The sequence below is a fragment of the Tenrec ecaudatus genome, chromosome 8, assembly GCF_050624435.1.
Source record: "Tenrec ecaudatus isolate mTenEca1 chromosome 8, mTenEca1.hap1, whole genome shotgun sequence".
NCBI lineage: Eukaryota > Metazoa > Chordata > Mammalia > Afrosoricida > Tenrecidae > Tenrec > Tenrec ecaudatus.
The window spans coordinates 28985163-29003668 of NC_134537.1; the positions used below are offsets into that span (position 1 = coordinate 28985163).

Consider the following 18506-nt stretch of genomic DNA (forward strand, 5'->3'; position numbering starts at 1 on the left):
TTCCCCCTGCTTCCTGCTCCCCCTCCCTCATGAACCCTTGATAAATTATTATTATTTTGTCATATCTTCCACTGTCCGACGTCTCCCTTTACCCACTTTTCTGTTGTCCATCCCCCAGGGAGGAGGTTATATGTAGATCCTTGTAATCGGTTCCCCTCTTCTACCTCACTTTCCCTCCACCCTCTGGGTATCACCACTCTCACCACTGGTCCTGAGGGATCATCTGTCCTGGATTCCCTGTGTTTCCAGTTCCTATCTGTACCAGTGTATATCCTCTGGTCTAGCCGGATTTGTAAGGTACAATTGGGATCATGATAGTGCGGTGGAGGGGGGGGGGGTTTAGAAGGAGAAGCATTTAAGAACTAGAGGAAAGTTGTATGTTTCATCATTACTACAGTGCACCCTGATTGGCTTGTCTCCTTCCTGCGACCATTCTGTAAGGGGATGCCCAGTTCCCCTCAGATGGCCCGACCCTGCTTAGCTTCCGAGATCAGACTGGTTCAGGTGCATTCAGGGTGTTTTGGCCATAGACACGCCCAATCTCATCTGATCTCGGAAGCTAAGCAGGGTCGGGCCTGGTTAGTACTTGGATGGGAGTCCTTTGTTTTTTTAACAAGTCTTTACCTACTGCAACATGTCATTCGATTTCTTGGCTGCTGCTTCCATTGGTCTTGATGAACGCCTTGACAACTTAAATACTCTGGTTTTCATGATGTTGCTGACTGCTCCAACTGTGATGGTGATTTTATATAATTGAGCCCACAGGTTGGATGAACTCAAGCAAACCACCTCTTCAAGTCTCATGATCTTTTCTCCAGTGGAAGCAAAAGTGGTACACAGGGAGAAGATTACATGAAATAAGATTGGGAAAGTGCCTAATGCAAGTCATACTTCATAATATCCTTGCCAATTTCAAAGTGTCCTTGTGTCCCTGAGCCCACGTCACCCCACTTAGCTGATCAGGAAGCTGAAGTTTTGAGAAGATCCAGGTAGCGCGTTTTAGAGGCAGTGTGGTATGGTAGGCACTGGTTGGCAATCATGGTGAGAATCTCTCAATATCATTTCCTTAGTCTCTCAATTTCTTCATCTCTAAACTTAGAGAGAAAAAAGTTTTCTCCATGAAATTCTTGTCAGGATGAAAACAAACAATGTGAAAATGCTGCTTGCGTGGGAGCTGGCATCTGCGAGGACTTAATCTTGCTTTTTTTAGCTGCCCATTCGTGACAGCATGGGAGGGTGAGCTGCTTTCTCAAGCCCCTCTGGCTCTGACATCCAAGGACCTCATGAGCTGCCCTTGAATGCCCTTTCCTGCTTTGGGGGTGGGGGGTTGGCCCGGGGTCTGGTGACCTCTTTCCCCAGTCCCGCTCTGGCTCAGTCCCACCGGAGACATTTCCTTGCAATGCACAAGATGCTGCTGTTGCTAGTAAACTTCCAACAGGACACCCTGGCCATCCCTGGTACAGTTGTAAAAGCCTTTGAGTTCATGCTGTGTCACCTTTACCAGGAAAGCTAGGGCGGTGGAACAAACTCCAATATTGAATTTCAAACCCCACTTCTGCTCTTTTGGACAGAAGTTACCTAACCTCTCTGCTCCTCCGAATAGCCTTGTGGGATTGAATACTACTTCCCAGAGGTACGAGGGTGAACTTGGATGAAAGATGGAATAGAATGTGCAGTGTGTGGTCCTCCCCTTCCCTTCATGTACATGTGCAGAGTACTCTGTGACAACCTCTTTAGGAGATGCTGCTTTGTATCTATACCAATGATTCTTCATATTAACACTGTGTAATAGGCCAGGTAAGAATTAATATTCTAAGTGAACAGGAAAAGACTGTGAGGTCTGGGGGTGAGAGTAGGGACAGGTAGGTCAGACATCCAACAAGGTGCTGGTGGCCACTAGGTTAGAAGTCATGCCTGAAGATTTTCCCACCCTACATGCCTTCATATCCCTCACCATATGAAGGGATATGACCACATGCATCAGCATGTATGGCCACGTGGGGACAATAGCGATTGCAGAGTAGAATTCTCATGTATTGGAGACCCAGGGTTTCTTTTCTTTTTAAAAATACTTTTATTGGGGGCTTTTACATCTTTTATCACGATCCATACACATTCATCCAGTGTGTCCAGCATATTTGCACATATGCTGCCATCATCATTTTCAAAGCATTCTCTTCCCACTTGAACTCCTGATATCAGCTCCCCATTTCTTCTCCTTCCCTCCCCTGAGGGAGACCCAGGTTTGACACCTAGTCACTGAAGCTGTTCAGGTACTCAGTGAGTGCTTAGTTGTAATGATGCTGAACAGATTTAAGTGGAGCTTCTGACTAACATGGACTAGAAAAAAAAAGCCTGGCATCCACTTCCAAAACCAGTCAAGTAAAATCCCATGGATCACAGGACTGATCCACAAATATCCATGGGGATGATGCAGAACCAGGTAGTGTTTTGTTCCATGAGCACGGGTCACCAGGAGCCAGGGCTTAACTCCGTGCACTTACCACCAGCACCAGCACCACCAACACAACCACAACGTGTGTGACCACAGTGCTGGTTCACTCATAGGGCCATGCCTAAGAGCCTGTTATTGAACGGTAGAAGACAGGATCTTGATTTGAAATTTAGCGCTGAGATTTTTAAAAAACCGCCTAATCCCTCTAAGTCCACTTTCCTCATCCTTAATATATGAGTACAATTTTAGTCATAGCTAACATTTATTTAGGATCAAAATGTGCTGGCACAAGCACCCTGCTAAGCCTTCTCAATGGGTTAATTCTCCTGCAAACATAAGGCAGAAGCATCTTACAGATCGAGCCTGGCCTCCTAATTCTATTTAAGGCTGTCCCAGCTGGATCATGAGGATTGAATGAGATGTTGAATGAGGTAAGGATGCTCCTCGTGGAAATTTACAAAGGGAAAGAATTAGATAAGTGTGATTTGGATTAGGTTTCAGGATCCATGCAGAAAAGTTCTTTATAGGAATGATCGGTCTGAGGTCACAGTCCTTAATGCCAATTAAGGATGATTTTGCCTACAAATGTCTTTCAAATTGAAGTGTGACAATGGCTTCATGTAAGCAATACACACAGCAATTCTGGAATAATAACTCTGAGAATGGATGCATCTCTGCATGGACTTTCACGAGTTGTCAGTTGCTAGTTTTCCATGCAGAAGTTGGTTAGAAGACAATCTTCTTCAAGCAGATTTCTTCCTAGCATTAGAAACATCCTCGAGTCTTGTGCCCATTCACCTCTCCCTTTTCCAGTACCTTCACCCCAAGTCTTTGTAAGGGAGCCCAGACTGGTCACTGGATTAATGGTGACATCTCTTCATAGCAATGAAGTAATGGGGACAAAAGGTGGTTCCCTTGGGACAGGAAAACAGGATCTTGATTTTTAAAAGAGGAGGAGGAACCTGAGAACTCTGGAGACCATCTGAATCATCACTTCCTACAAAAAATCCCAAATCAACCGTTTATATCCTTTCTTTGTGATTCCTCTTGGCTGTCCTTTCACCAGTTCCCATATCCCGGATCCCCCTCACCTCACTCCCACCAAAAACGGCCACACACACACACAAAAGCCTCATAGATTGTTCCCTCCAGATCTCTGGAAAAAACAAACAGAAGTTTGTAAAATTCTCAGAAGTGATGTTTGTATTTTTATTGTTCAACACATAGGGAAGAATGTTAAAGGGGACAAGCATTAGGACAGTTGAAAAACATAGAATCTTAAAAAGTCTCAGAACAAACAATCAAACAATCTCGCGTAGTACCAGTCTCTCCGGCTTGGCTTTGCACCTAACGCACTGTTTTCTATTTCTGGGGCGAGCCAAGGCTGAGCTACTTATTTTATTTCCAGCAGTGATTGAGGACCAGCCTGTGAGTCCCACCCACATCCAGCAGAGGGTGATAGATTGTAGAAGGGCGCCTTGGATGGGGATCGTGACAAACAAGGGCATCCTGTCTCTACATCTGTTTCATTGCTGATCCTCCCCCGCCCCCTCCCCAGTTATCTTTCTATTTGTCTACCAGTCACATTCTCTCTTTGTGTTATTAATAGAAGGTCATTTTAAAACTCAGTGCTTGACCGCTGATGTATCAAATCAACAAGGTGGAAAAAGATTAAACAGAGGTCTTTACAAAGCTAATCTGCAAACAGGGGAAACTCATTTAATAATGAAAGGATTAAAGATTATGCACACACAATCACTAATTGGAGAGTGGATTAAAACATATATCCAACCACAAAAAAGATAGAAGGGAAGATGTTATTTACCAAGCCCTAGCTTGGATAACAACGATTATTTAACACTGAAAAGCAGAGGGCGGGGGGGGGGGTGTTAGGGGGGGCAGGCGGTAATCAAAGTTGATGACAGACCAGCTAAAACTTCTGTACACCTAAACATTGGGAGAAAGAAAAGAATAATTTTCAGACTGAAGAGAATTGTTACAGTACATAGGACAAAATGTGGACATAAAAACCCACATAAATGGATTTAATAACAACAACAACAACGAAAGGTTTCCTAATTCTGAAACGTGACAGTGAGCTAACCGAGAAATCACTAATAAGGATAGTATGTTAGCAAAGTAAGTCTTCAATAAAATGTCCAACTCACCAGCTATCAACTAATGGTAACTCTGAAAAAGTGAGCAAGAAAAACCTTTGTGATAATATACAAAACTAGTAAAATAGCTAAGATCGCTCTCACTGCCATCGAGTAGATTCTGACTCAGCAACAGGACAGGACAGAGTGGAACTGCCTTTGCCTGTGGGTTTCCGAGACTGTCACTCTTTACAGGAGTAGAAAAACCTCATCTGAAGAGGCTGGGGTTTTAAACTGCTGACCTTAAGGTCAGCATCCCAGTATGCGACAGGCCCTCTGCTATATACACTAATGTACTACTAGGCAACAAGATAATATTACAGTGTAGCGATCTGTATCCAAAGTCGTACAAATGCTCATACCTTTGGTGGAGTAACTTTCCTTATAAGAATAAGTCACATAGATATAACCCGGATTTGGGGAAAAACTTTAGATTTAAGGATGTTTGCCACAAACTTTTCAACGCTATTTTAAATTGGAAATATATTAAAAATCCAATAAAAGGGAGGTAGTAAATTATATTTTGGCTGTATCCATTTTATAGACTAACATGTAGACATTTAAAATGTGGTTACAAAAACTAGAAATTGACAAGGGAAAAATAGAGAAGTAGAATTTTTAGGTAAAGTATGATTTTCACTACAGTTGAAAACAAACAGAAACATTCTTGGAATTGCTTTTATTTTTCTCCCCTATAGTTTCCAAGCACCTATATTATTATTTATAATAAATGCACATATGGAATTTTTTCAAAGCTATGTATTTAATTATATATATATATATATATATATATATTTTCACAAACAACCTTCTCACCTTCAAAGTCGTCTCCATGACACTTAACACATTCGTCAAATCTGCGATTCCATTCTTGGAAACCTTTCTAAGCTCATCTGTTTGGATGGCTGACAGCACTTCTCTTGTTTTTTTTTATTCACCTCTTCTACATCCTTAAATGTTGTCCTTTCATGTCCCTCTTCATTCGCGGAAACAAAATGAAGTCACAAGAAGTGAGGTCAAGTGAATAAGATTCATGGGGCAAGAGAGAAATGCTGGGTTTTTTTTGCCAAAAACTGGTGCACTGAAATGGCTGCATGAGCAGGTACATTGTTGTGGTGGCAAAACCAGTCCCCTGTCTGCCACAAATCAGGCATTTTTTTTGTCACACACGGCTAGCCAATCTTTTCAGAACCTCTAAATAGAAAGCTTGATTAACAGTCTGACCTGGTGGAATGAACTCCAAATGCATTACTCCCCTACATTAAAAAAATGATCAGTAGTGGGGGTTCTCTTTCATATGTGTATATAATAAAGCTGAACAATGAGTTGGTAGTACCATGTGAAGAAGGAGTCTGGAATCCCAGGTAATGGGGTATAGGCATGGGATTCTAGTCAGGCAGCATGCTCATCTTGGGGGTAAGGTTGCCAAACAGGGTCTTTCCTATATCCCTCATAGAAGAAAATGTACCCAGAAGTCAAATTCAATTCTGAAGACTTGATGCAATCGCTAAGAAACAAGCAAATTGTTGACACACACACACACACACACACACACACACACACACACACACCACATAGACTGCTTTGTCTGGAATCACAACCCTGAGACTAGCCACCTTTCAAAGGCAGCAGAGGTCAAGCAATGCCTTGCATCTAGAATCCTATGCTCTAGTTCCTTCTCTGTGGTGCATTCTTCCACCTCCTGCTGAGAAAGGAATGGGAGGGAGGTGGTGGCAATTAGGACCCAGGCAACCAGGTGTGATGGCCTCAGACCATCCAACCAATCAGAGGAAGATCTGGGATGGGACCAATGTCCTTGTGACCAAGACCCCTCTCCTGGGAAGGGGATATGGAGGGAGGGAAGTTCTTGAGACAGGAAGTCTGGGCCACCTGTACTACTTGAGTTCCTTGGCTCCTGAATACATATTTCAGATATGCTCCAACCTTCTTCCTTCCTTTCCTCTCTCCTTCTGTCCTCTTCCCGGCACTGTCTCTTGCTTTTCCTCTCTGACTCTCTCTTTTTCTCACCCGACCCCCCAATCATAGAAATGTTTATTTAACCCCTGCTCTGTGTTGCTAAATGAAATGTCCTAGATGGTCCACATGGTTAACACACTAACCAACAGGTTCCAGGTTGCTAACCAACAGGTTCCAGGTTCAAGTCCACCCAGAGGTGCCTCAGAAGCAAGTCCTGGTGATGCATTTCTGGAACCTCAGCCATTAAAGACCACCTGGAGCATAATTCTACACAAATACACCTGGATTGCCACAAGTTGGACTTGACTTGATAGGGACCAGCTGTGGTAATGTGTTGGTAGGCTATCAGGCATTGTGCCCAGGTGTTCCCTAGTTTTGTGGGGGAGAAGAGCAAGCACATTGGGAAGTACAGCAGAGTTCAAGAAGTTCTATAATTGAAGTAAGTGAGGGCCTTTGGAAAACACAGAGACGAAACAACCAACTCAGATGGGGGTAGGAAGACAGAGAGTGCATCCCACATGAGGTGATAGCTACTGTCCTGATAACTGAGTAGGGAAAGACAGGCAAGAAGGGGCAGCTAAACTGGCCCATGCAAAGGGGGCCAGGGATTTTCTTACAGGCAGTGTGCCTCTGCTTGTCTACTTAACACAATGTGGTGTGTGTGTGGGGGGGGGGGGTTAATGCTGCCAAATGGTCAAACATGTGCCCCTGGAAAGGATAGAGGAAGGAGAAGAATAAAAGGGAAAAGAAAGGAGAAATGGAGTCTGAAAATGAACGAAAGGGAAGAAGAAAAGGAAAAGAGAGGGGTCATCGAGAAAGGTGGTTTAGAGTTGAGTGAAGCAATTTGGGTCACATTCCTGGAAAACTCGAGAGATGGATTCTTGGCATTTTCCACATGGCTGTTCCTGTATTCAATGTGGGGAAATTGGAAGAATGCCACCCTGACTTTGCTGAGCTCCCAGTTCTTCTAGGGACGAGAGAGTATGCATGGGGAACAATCCTCAAGATGATCAACTTGAGAACAGAAAGCGATCGAGATGAGTTAAACTAGCAGGGCTTCCTGGAACACGTGAATCTCGAGAGCAGTTCTTAGACAGACTCTACTGAATGGATGGAGTCTTGCTTAAGTCTTGGCTGGGTATGCTATGTGAGGTTTGTTTCTTGTCTGCTTCTCCCTGGCTGACTGTGGAGATGTAATTTCAGCACTCAGGATGCTGCTGCTGCTGCTGCTACAAGCCGGTCTTCTGCTACTGGCCCTGCCCAGTAGTGAGACCCTGACAGAAGACTCTGAAGTCCCGCTTTCCCCAGCCAAGGAGGCCTGTGCAGGTTGGATGGCTGGCATTCCAGGTTATCCTGGCCACAATGGGACTCCCGGCCGGGATGGCAGAGATGGCACCCCTGGAGAGAAGGGTGAGAAAGGAGATCCAGGTAAGGACAAGGTCTTGGCCTCATCCTCTAGCACAGACCAGGCTCCTGGAGAGAGGGGGGCTTCCAGGGCTGTGGGTGGGTACTGTTGTCTACTAAACCCTAGACACAGGGAAGAATTACAGCACTTTATATTTGTTGTTATTTTTACCATGATCATAAGCTACTGGAAGTGGGCGTTGGGTTGGTCCTTATTTTAGTTAATTAGCACTGCTATAATAGAAATAGCACAAGTGGATGGTTTTGACAAACAAATTTATTTTCTCACAGTTAGGAAGGTAGGATCAGAATTCAGGGTGCAGACTCCAGGGGAAGGCTTTCTTTCTCTGCCAGCACTGGAGGAAGGTCCTCATCTCTTTAGCTTCTGCTTCCTGGTTCCTTGGAGATCTCAATGTATATTGGCATCTATTTTACTGTGTTAGGCTGGGATGACTAGAGAAACCACTCCAGAAATACTCATATATGTATAAGAGCTTTCCATCAAGGAGTGTGTTAGACAGGGGTCTCTAGAAAAACAAAACAAGGACACTTATGATTTTTGATAGATAGATACAGCAGCTAATTAGTCCACTTAGCAGTACAGAGGTTTCAGTTCAACTCACTTCCATGGAACAGTTACTATCCTGGAAGTTCTTCAACTCACAGGGCTGCTGGGCCCAAGGTCAAGGAAGCAGACAGCCGAGTCTTCCCTAGGGCAAGGCAAGCAATCTGGCCACAGGCAACAAACAGCAGGGCGGGTGACCAACTGCCAGCAGCTCAGGAGCTTAGCAAAGCAGGCCTGGATGGGACATCAAGCTCAAGCAATCAAGACAACAGGCTCCAACAGCCTCAAGCTCAAGTGATATATACCATCAATTGGCAAAGCAGGTATCTAAGGAACCTCAAGCTCTAGCTACATAATCTACAGGTTGACTGTCTGAGAGGCTGTGTAGCTCACAAGTTAAGGCAGAGAACTAGCTAAAGCAGCTGCATGTTGGTCCGATCACCAGAGAGCAAGAGAGAGAGGGGCGGGGCTTGCCAAGCCATTTATCTCATTGCCCTCCAATTAAAGTACAACCTTATTAATCCCACATGTTCCTATTGGCGCAATAAACCTACCTACCACAAGGAGTAATTATATATCAAGAAAACTCCCTAGCGTAGTCCAGATCAAGTCCACATGTCTGATGCTAGTCCATAAGTCCCTCTTCAGACTCACGAAGCCACATGATGAACAATACAGGAACATCACCAGCTGGTGGGTGCAAAGACTTGTGGATCCAGTGGTGGTGGACACACGTCTAGGGCTAGTGCAGATCTCCACGTGGCACCAACAGGAAGGTGAAGGCAGAGAGGGTGGGGGAGGTTTCCAGAACCCTCCTTAGAAGGAGGTCACACCCATAAGAAGGCACCATCAGGCTGTGACTTGATTTGCAGGCTAAACTCCACCCATATCTACTTACAGGTGCCATGTTGGAATAAAAAAGTGACTATCACACTTACCCTATATCTTTTCTCCTTAACCCACTGTCATTGAGTTAATTCCAACTCATAGTGACCCTACAAGTCACAGAGCTTCATAGGGTTTCCAAGACTATAAATATTTATAGAAGCAGACTGCTTTATTGTTCTCTCCATCGGAGCAGCTGGTGGATTCGAACCACTAACCTTACAGTAGCAGTAGAATACTTGCTTCTCTCCATCTTCAGAGCTCTTTCTCTGCTTGCTTGTTTGTTTAAACTCTTTAATATCTCAAAAGAGATTGACCCAAGGGAGATGATCATTAAGAGTCTCTACCATAAATCAACAAGGATGTTTCCAAGGGGAGCCAGAGGCACATAAAAAACAAAGATTCCGGAATGGGTTTTGGCTCGCACTTAATTTTAGTTCCATTCGAAGAAAAATTAGTTTCTTATGATATGGCCCTGCTTGATACTCACCCTGATGAAGGAATCATGGAAGATATGGGTGCTATAGAAAAATTTAGTGAAAAAATTAGATAGAATAGAGTCTGGGGGTTTAAAGGCTTGTTTCCAAACATGAAGTCATTTAAGTGAGATGTCAACTAAATGCACATGGAGGAAGCACACCAACATCCATGACCCCAGGATTGTAAATCATATAATCCAAAGCCAAGGAAGAGAGGAGTATCAGAGCTTATACCGTGAGATGCTGGTGTGCAGAAGACAGTGGTTGACAGTGGAATCCCAAAATACATTCGCAAGAGCTACACAGGAGATAACCTTTTGATGATTTACCTCTAACCATAATGAGGGGGAGGAATAACTCTCATTATGCTTACTGCGCTTCGCATAAACTCCTCCAGTTCTTCCCCTGCGGCGATGGGCTTCATACGTTCATCACTGCATTTTAGCAATGCATAGTACTCCATTGTATGTGGTTCCCAGACAGAGAGTATTAGAGAGATGAGTATAGTAAATTAAAATGATAAATTTTACTTCAATGGTTAAAACTTTGTCACTTGATCTCTTCTCTGATATACCATGAGCTTAATCTGTTTCATTTTTTCTTTCCTCGCTTTAAAAATTTTTTTATTTAATCATCTTATTTGGGGCTTGTACAACTCTTATCACAATCCATACATACATCCATTGTGTCAAATACATTTGTGCATTTGTTGCAATCATCATTCTCAAAACATTTTCTTTCTACTTGAGCCTTTGGTATAAGCTCCTCATTTTTCCCCTCCCTCCCCACTACCACTTCCGTCATGATCTCTTGATAATTTACATATTATTATTATTTTGTCATATCTTACACTGTCTGACATCTCCCTTCACCCACTTTTCTATTGTCAATCCCTAGGAACGAGGTTACATGTAGATCCTTATAATCGGTTCCCCTTTCCACCTCACTCTCCCTCCACCCTCCTGGAACTGCCACTCTCAACACTGATCCTGAAGGGATCATCCGCGCTGGATTCCCTGTGTTTCCAGTTACTATCTGTACCAGTGTACATGCTCTGGTCTAGCCAGATTTGTAAGGTAGGATTGGGATCATTATAGTTGGGGGCGGGGGAGTTCTATATTTCATCATTGCTACACTGCACCCTGACTGGCTTGTTCACTCCCAACGACCCATCTGTAAGGGGATTTCCAGTTGCCTACTGATGGGTCTTGGGTCCCCAATCTGCACTCCCCCTCATTCACAATGATTTGATGTTTTGTTCTTTGATGCCTGATACTTGATCCCTTTGACACCTCGTGATCACACAAGCTGCTGTGCTTCTTCCATGTGGGCTTTGTTGCTTCTGAGCTAGATGGCTGCTTATTTACCTCCAAGCCTTTAGGGCACCAGACGCTATATCTTTTGATAGCTGGATACCATCAACTTTCTTCACCACATTTGCTTATGCACCCACTTTGTCTTCAGCAATTGTGTCAGGAAGGTGAGCATCATGGAATGCCAGTTTAATTGAAAAAAGTATTCTTGTATGGAGGGAGTATTTGAGTGGAGGCCCAATGTCTATCTGCTACCTTTATAGTAAACCTATAAATATATGCACATAGATCTATTTCCCCATCCTCATATATAAATATATTTATATATGTACATGCCTATATTTAGACCTCTATAAATGACCTTTGCCTCCTAGCTCTTTCCTCTATTTCCTTTGACTTTCCCTTGTCCCACTATCATGCTCAGCCTTCATTTGGGTTTCAGTAATTCCTCTCGGTTACATTACCCTTGAATACGCCCTACCAGGCCTCCTATACCCTTCTCACCATGGATTTGGATCACTTGCTGTTCCCTTGTCCCTGGGTTTGTTAACACCACTTCCTCCCCCCCCCCCTCCACCTCCCCTTTCCCATGTCCCACCAGAGCCATCAGTTCCATTATTTTCTCCTCCAGGTTTTTCATCCAGCCTATCTTAATTAGTTAGACTTGCAGAGATAATAACATACAGAAAAATAAGACAGAGCAAAACAAAGCAACAAAAGAAAACAAACAACAACAACAAACCAATGACAAAACAACAACAAAAAACCTGTAGCTAGTTCAAGGACTGTTTGTTGACCTTTAGGAATGTTTTCCAGTTGAGTCTGATGCGGTGCCACACCATGACTCCAAAGTCTATTTTTGGTACTCCCTCAGGACTTCCTTGCTCTGCTTCCCTTGCTGTTCTGTTGCATGTCCTTAGTGTTTTGCCTTGGTGTGGTGGGATTAGATCGGATACAATTCCTGCACTGTGTCTCTAGTGTTGCCCCCTGTAGGGCTATGGGCCAGTGAGGGATGTCGTGTCTCATAGTGGGGCTGGCCATATGGTCTTCTCTGTGGATTGGCTGCTCTGAGCAGGAATATTTTCAAGGCTTGCTGGGCCAGGATGTGCTCCACTTTCTCATCCTTCATTTGCTTCCATGTGCTCTGATCAGACATGTCCCTCTCCCTGAGCTGCAGCTTCAGTGGTGTCCTCTGAAATAAATTCTTTTGGGAGGAGGGACAGGTGTTCATGTAATTGGGATTGGGGCCAGCCCCTCAGACCTCTCCACTGGATCCCTACTCCTTGCCGGTATGTTGCATTCACATCTTGGGGCACTGCGTTGCAGTCTGGTCCCTCTTTCCCTGTGGAGATATAAGCAATACCCTCCCCTTGGGTGGGTTAGTGCCCTGTTCTCTTGCTACCCATTTTCTTTCCCCTTTATCCCTCCTTTTTATTTGGCTATCATATGTATACCTGGATTTGGTCTGGCTTCTGCCATACTACCTGGACCTCACTCCAGGAATGTCTGCATACAGTTGCTTTTTCCCTATGCCCTATTTGCATTTTTATAAGCTTACCTCAGTGGACTCATGTTGTACTTGTCCTTTTGTGCTTGGCTTACTTCACTTAGCATGATTTCCTCCAGTTCTTCCCACGTGACGATGTGCTTCATGTGTTCATCACTGCTTTTTAGCGATGCGTAGGACTCCATTGTATGTATGTACCACAGTTTTTAATCCATTCATCTGCTGTTGGAAATTTGGGTTGTTTCTAACTCCTTGCAATTGTGAACTTTGCTGCAATGAACATTGGTTTGTTTCTTGCCTCTTCTGGGTATATGCCCAGTAGGGGATTGCTGGGTTGTATGGTAGCTCGATTTCCATCTGTTTTAGATATCGCCACAATTGATTTCCATAGTGGTTGAACATAGCTACAGGTCCACCAGCAGTGGATGAGAGTTCCTGTCTCCTAACAGCCCCTCCAACACTTGTTGCTGTCTGATTTTTTGAATTGGGCTATTTTTGAAGGTGTTAGGTGGTACCTCATTGTTTTAATTTGCATTTCTCTTATGTCTAAAGATGGGGAACATTTTCTCATATGTTCATTGACCATTCGGACTTCTGCCCCTGTGAAACTTCTGTTTAGGTCCTTTGCCCACATTCTCAGTGGACAATTAGTTTTTTTCTTTTTGGAAGCTAGCAGAGTATTGTAGATTTTAGTAATAAGGCCTTTGTCTGATGTGTCATTGCTAAAGATGTTTTCCCAGTCTGTGGGCTCTCTTATTACTCTCTTAGTGAATTCTTTAAATGTACACAGGTGTTTTGTCTTCAGTATATCCCACTTGTCAATTTGGGCCTCTTCTGTGTTTGCGTCCTTCCTTGTTTCTGATAGCCTATGTATTCTTTGTGCCTAAGTTCTCAGATTGGTCCCAATTTCCTCAGTGATGGCCCGAATAGTTTGGGGTTTTACCTCGAGGTCTGTGATCCACCTTGATTTTATTCTTATGCATGAAGTGAGATAGGAGTTTTGCTTCATTTTTCTGCAGCTAGATATCCATTTTTTCCAGCACCACTTGTTGATGAGGGTATCTGCTTCCCATTGGATATTTTTAATCCAATTTTATCAAAGATCAGTTGTCTGTTTGCTGATGATTTTATTTCTGGGTTTTCAGTTCTTTTCCATTGGTCTGAATATATGTCATTATACAAATATCATGCAGTTTTGACAACCGTGGCTGTATAATATATGCTAAAGTCAGGTAAAGCAAGCCCTCCCATTGTGTCCTTCTTCTTGAGGGGTTCTCCGCTAATTCCTTGCTTCTTCCCTCTCCATATGAAGTTGGTAATCAGTTTTTCCATTTCTTTGAAGAAAGATGAGGTAAGTGTATCAGGATTGCATTAAATTTATATAGAGCCTTGGGCAGAACTGACATCTTGACTATATTGAGTCTTCCAATCCACAAGCATGGGGTATACTTCCATTTGTTGAGGTCGCTCTTGGTTTCTTGTAATAGTGTTCTGTAGTTTTTCCCATATAGATCTTTTGTTCATTTAATCAGGTATATCCCTAGATATTTCAATTTGTGTTTGGCTATTGTGAAGGGTACCACCTTTTTTATCTCCTCTTCTGTGGTCTTATCCGATGTGTATAACAGTCTGATGGACTTCTGTTTGTTGATCTTGTATCCTGCCACTCTGCCAAACTCCTCTATTGCTTCAAGTACTCCCCTTGTGGAGCTTTTGGGATTTTCCGTATATAAAACCATATCATCTGCAAATAATGATAGTGTCACCTCTTCCTTCCCCAGACGAATGCCTTTGATGTCTTTTCTTTGCCTTATGTTGTTAGCTAAAACCTCCAGTATGATGTTAAATAAGAGTGGAGACAAGGGGCATCCTTGTCTGGTCCCCTTTTTCAGTGGGATTGTGTTCGTCTTTTCTCCATTGACTACGATGTTGGCTGTTGGTTTTTCATGGATAGATTATATTGTCTTGAGGAATATTCCTTTCCTATCTTCTCGAGTGTCTTAAACAGGAATTTGTGTTGGATGTTCTTGAATGCTTTTCCCCCATCTATCGATATTATCATGTGATTCTTATCGTTTTTCATGTCAATGTGGTGAATGGTACTAATGGCCTTTTGTATGTTGAACCATCCCTGCATCCCTGGTATGAATCCCACTTGGTCATGATGAATTATTTGTTTTGCTTGAACTGTTTTTTAAGAATATTTTATGGTTCTGTTACATATTGAGGTTTATCTCTATTGAATTTTGTCATTTGAGTAGCTTTCTTGAATCGTTGCTATATGTTTTTCATCATATGAAACCCAGGATGGATGTACCCATAGTGGCAACAACTAAAATAAGGGCTCCTGGGGGCGCACGGGGGGAAGTGAGGAGGTAAGGGGGAGCTGATATCAAGGAGTTCCAGAAAGAAAAAAAAAGTTTTAAAACTGATTTGGGTAGCAATTGTGCAATGTTGCTTGATGTGATTGAACTATGAAATGGTATGATGTCTGGATTAGCTCCTAATAAAATATTTGGGGGGGGGGAAAGAGAGAGATTGACTCAAGACACACACTACACCAATACTACTTCATTAATGAGACAAAGGGAACTGTATTCTAACTGAGATGCTAACGTTAGGCATAGAGGTTAGGATATACAACACATATTGTGGGGAGGGGATGCACAATTCAATCCACAGAGTTCTCCTGTGGTGAAGTTGGGTGATACCTCTCTAACCAAGTACCCTTTGACCTTGCTCTAATCCTCTCTCTTTGCCTAACTCCTTCCTATCCCTACTCATATCCCAATCTGTTCATATTCCCATTCCCTTCCCTTTCCATTCAGTTATGACTTCAATCCTTGGGATTCAGCTGCACTCACGGTGTAATTTCTGCAGAATACAGTCTTGTTCTTAGAAAACTCTTGACCTAGTTAAGAGAGAAGTCTGGTAATACACAAGACTGTCAGAGTTTATTATTCCAAATATGTCAATGTCAATGTAAACAAATGCTCAGAGTATGGAACCAAGAGAACGCACACGTTAATGGTGACCTGGATTTGCAGTGAATGTTTCACAGAAGAAGCCGGGTTTGAGCTGGGCACACTAAAGGAGCACACACATCCCAGACAGAGGAAATTAAAAAATTCCAAAAATGTACTTCCATTCCAACTCCTAGCGCCCCTAAGTGACCCTACAGGATAAGAATGGAATGCCCCTGTGGGTTTTCTGGACTGTACAGAAGTCAAAAGCCTCATCTTTTCCCCGCACAGTGGCTGGAGAGCGGGGACAACAGGATAGAAGAATAGAAGTAAGGTAGCCTGAGCTAACCCAGGAGAAGGGGAGCATTCCTTATGGGCACACATAGACGATCAAGTTGGACATGAATTCATGGGACCTTGCTGGACTCTTCTGTAAGGGACATGGTAGGAGGAGATGGCGTCCCTCCCCTTTTGAAAGCTGTCATTGGGCTCTTGCTCTCTAAGCCGAGCATATTGTAAATGAGGGTTACAGGGACAGTGATTTAGGTTGGGGGGAGCCTAGGCTGGAGTTCTGTGTGTTGTGATCACTGAGTTCTTCTCATTTCTAGGTCTTACTGGTCCTAAGGGGGACAGTGGTAATGGTGCTGGGATTGAAGGGCCCCGAGGCTTTCCTGGAAACCCAGGCAGAAAAGGAGATCCTGGAGAAGGTGCCTTTGTATATCGCTCAGCATTCAGTGTGGGGCTGGATGCCCGCGTCACGGTCCCCAATGTTCCCATTCGCTTCACCAAGATCTTCTACAACCAGCAAAACCACTACGATGGTTCCACTGGCAAATTCCACTGCAACATTCCTGGGCTGTACTACTTCTCCTACCACATCACCGTCTACCTGAAGGATGTGAAGGTCACCCTTTTCAAGAAGGACAAAGCCGTGCTCTTTACCTACGACCAATACCAGGACAAGAATGTGGACCAGGCCTCTGGCTCTGTGCTCCTGCATTTGGAGGTGGGGGACCAAGTATGGCTCCAGGTGTATGGCGATGGAGAGAACAATGGACTCTATGCTGATAACATCAATGACTCGACCTTCACAGGCTTCCTGCTCTACCATGACACCAGCGGATCGCAGTGACCTCAGGGCTGCCAGTAGGCCACGCAAACCAAGCGTCAATCAAAAGAGCTGGTGGGTTTTCACAGAGAGGGGATTGCGTCTCTAATCTAGTTAGAAGGTTCTGAGCTTGATTTATTCACAGGCACATTCATTTAGCCATTCCTTCACTAAGGACCTTTACAACTCACATAGCATGTTCTCTGTCTTGAAAAACACACAATCCTTCATCTCAAGGATCTTATTCTATAGGGTAGATAAAAGGATAATAATGACAAGCTAACTGGCCAAAGAAAGTCGTAGGCAGTGTTTATTTTGTGCTCTTCTGCTCTGCATGCCCAGCCCGTGAAGTCGGCGGGGCGGATCTTCTTTTCCTATCGGAGCGGCAGCTGTAGTTCTGAGGCCAAGAATGTTCGGAGACTCTCTGAGGCCACACAGGTATGAAGAGACATGGCTGGAAATCAAACTCAGAGTTGTGGGCCCTTTCTGCGACACTCAAGGGCCCAGGTCACCAGAGGGCCTCTGAGTTTGCCTTTATCAGAGGTTAAGGTTTCTCCTTCAAAAAGCTTCTTCTGAAAGAGGTTCCCTGAGGTCCCCTCTCAGGTGGACTTGTCAGCATTCCCTTTCTTCCTGTAGTTTCTCCCCCAGGTCTTTCCTCCTGCTCTTCCTTCTGGTCTGGAAATGGATCTACGTCTCCATAGGTGGAAAGCATCTTCAAGGGCGGCCGGAGAGGAAGTCTCTCTGATGTGCTACTTCGACTGCACCTTTCCCTCCGCACTGTGCCTTGTATGTCACTCCTAATGAGTCCTTGGCATATGAGACCTTTCTAATTTAGTCCTGGAAACACCTGTTGTGTAAGGACTATTTTTCACCTCTAAATCCCTTTTAAGTTCATTATATAGATTTGGTACATAGAAATCGCTTGAATATGACATTGACCCAGAATTAACACTCCCCCGATCCCTTTCAGTGTTTCTCTCTAACCATCCCTTATTCACAGCAATACTGTCATTTGAGTCGCTGCATGGTTTTAGATATGCCAAATCTGGACAGCTAACATCTTTTCCATTGCGGTGAGGGTTTATTGTACTCTTCAGAATATTTAATAGAACTTCCACCTTTGAGGTAACAGCCTGAAATGCAAGCCTAACAAGGCATTCAGAAGCCATCATGTCCTATGGAGCAGCAGGAGCATGAGAATGAAAGATTTGTGCCCTCGGAATTTATCTTTGTTTAAGAATCAAGAGTGCTATCCTTGTTGGACAGTTGCTCACATGATACACTTCTGTTTTAGTTAAACCAGCGTTTACTAGAATTCTGTATAAATATAGAAATGGAAAAGTTATTATTTGTTTGCAGTTAAATTTGGGATGATCCCGTGTTCCATGTAAATTGCTGTTCATTAAGCGACGATTGATTCTGCCTCTAAAGCTTTGTCTTTTAAAATGCTTGCATATCCTGATTTTGTAGAAATAAAGATAATATCTAAGTTTAAAACCTTTATTTCATGTGGATTTTGTCTCAAAACGTTAAAACAATTGATTGCATCCTGTTGTTTTTATTGAGAATATATACAGTGAGACATACACACGTACAGTTCAGTGACGTTGATGACTTTCTTCAAGTTGTGCCGCCATTCTCACCTCCGTTCCTGACAGGTTCTTGCCCCATTACCATGGACCTACTGCTCCTTA

General features: G+C 43.6%; 1 protein-coding gene across 1 annotated transcript; it reads left to right on the forward strand.

Moving 5' to 3' along the window:
- Positions 1 to 7568: 7568 nt before the first annotated feature.
- ADIPOQ (adiponectin, C1Q and collagen domain containing) lies at positions 7569 to 18188 on the forward strand. The gene is made up of 2 exons (XM_075555620.1): positions 7569 to 8016; positions 16313 to 18188. Exons 1-2 carry the CDS (start codon positions 7800 to 7802, stop codon positions 16834 to 16836), a joined length of 741 nt encoding a protein of 246 aa, XP_075411735.1. The 5' UTR covers positions 7569 to 7799; the 3' UTR covers positions 16837 to 18188.
- Positions 18189 to 18506: the final 318 nt, after the last annotated feature.

What these genes read in the sequence shown, in the direction of transcription:
- ADIPOQ (XM_075555620.1), top strand. Translation starts at nt 7,800, where the DNA reads ATGCTGCTGCTGCTGCTGCTACAAGCCGGTCTTCTGCTACTGGCCCTG. An exon ending in GGGTGAGAAAGGAGATCCAG is followed by an intron (nt 8,017 to 16,312) that starts GTAAGGACAAGG and finishes TCTCATTTCTAG; the next exon opens with GTCTTACTGGTCCTAAGGGG.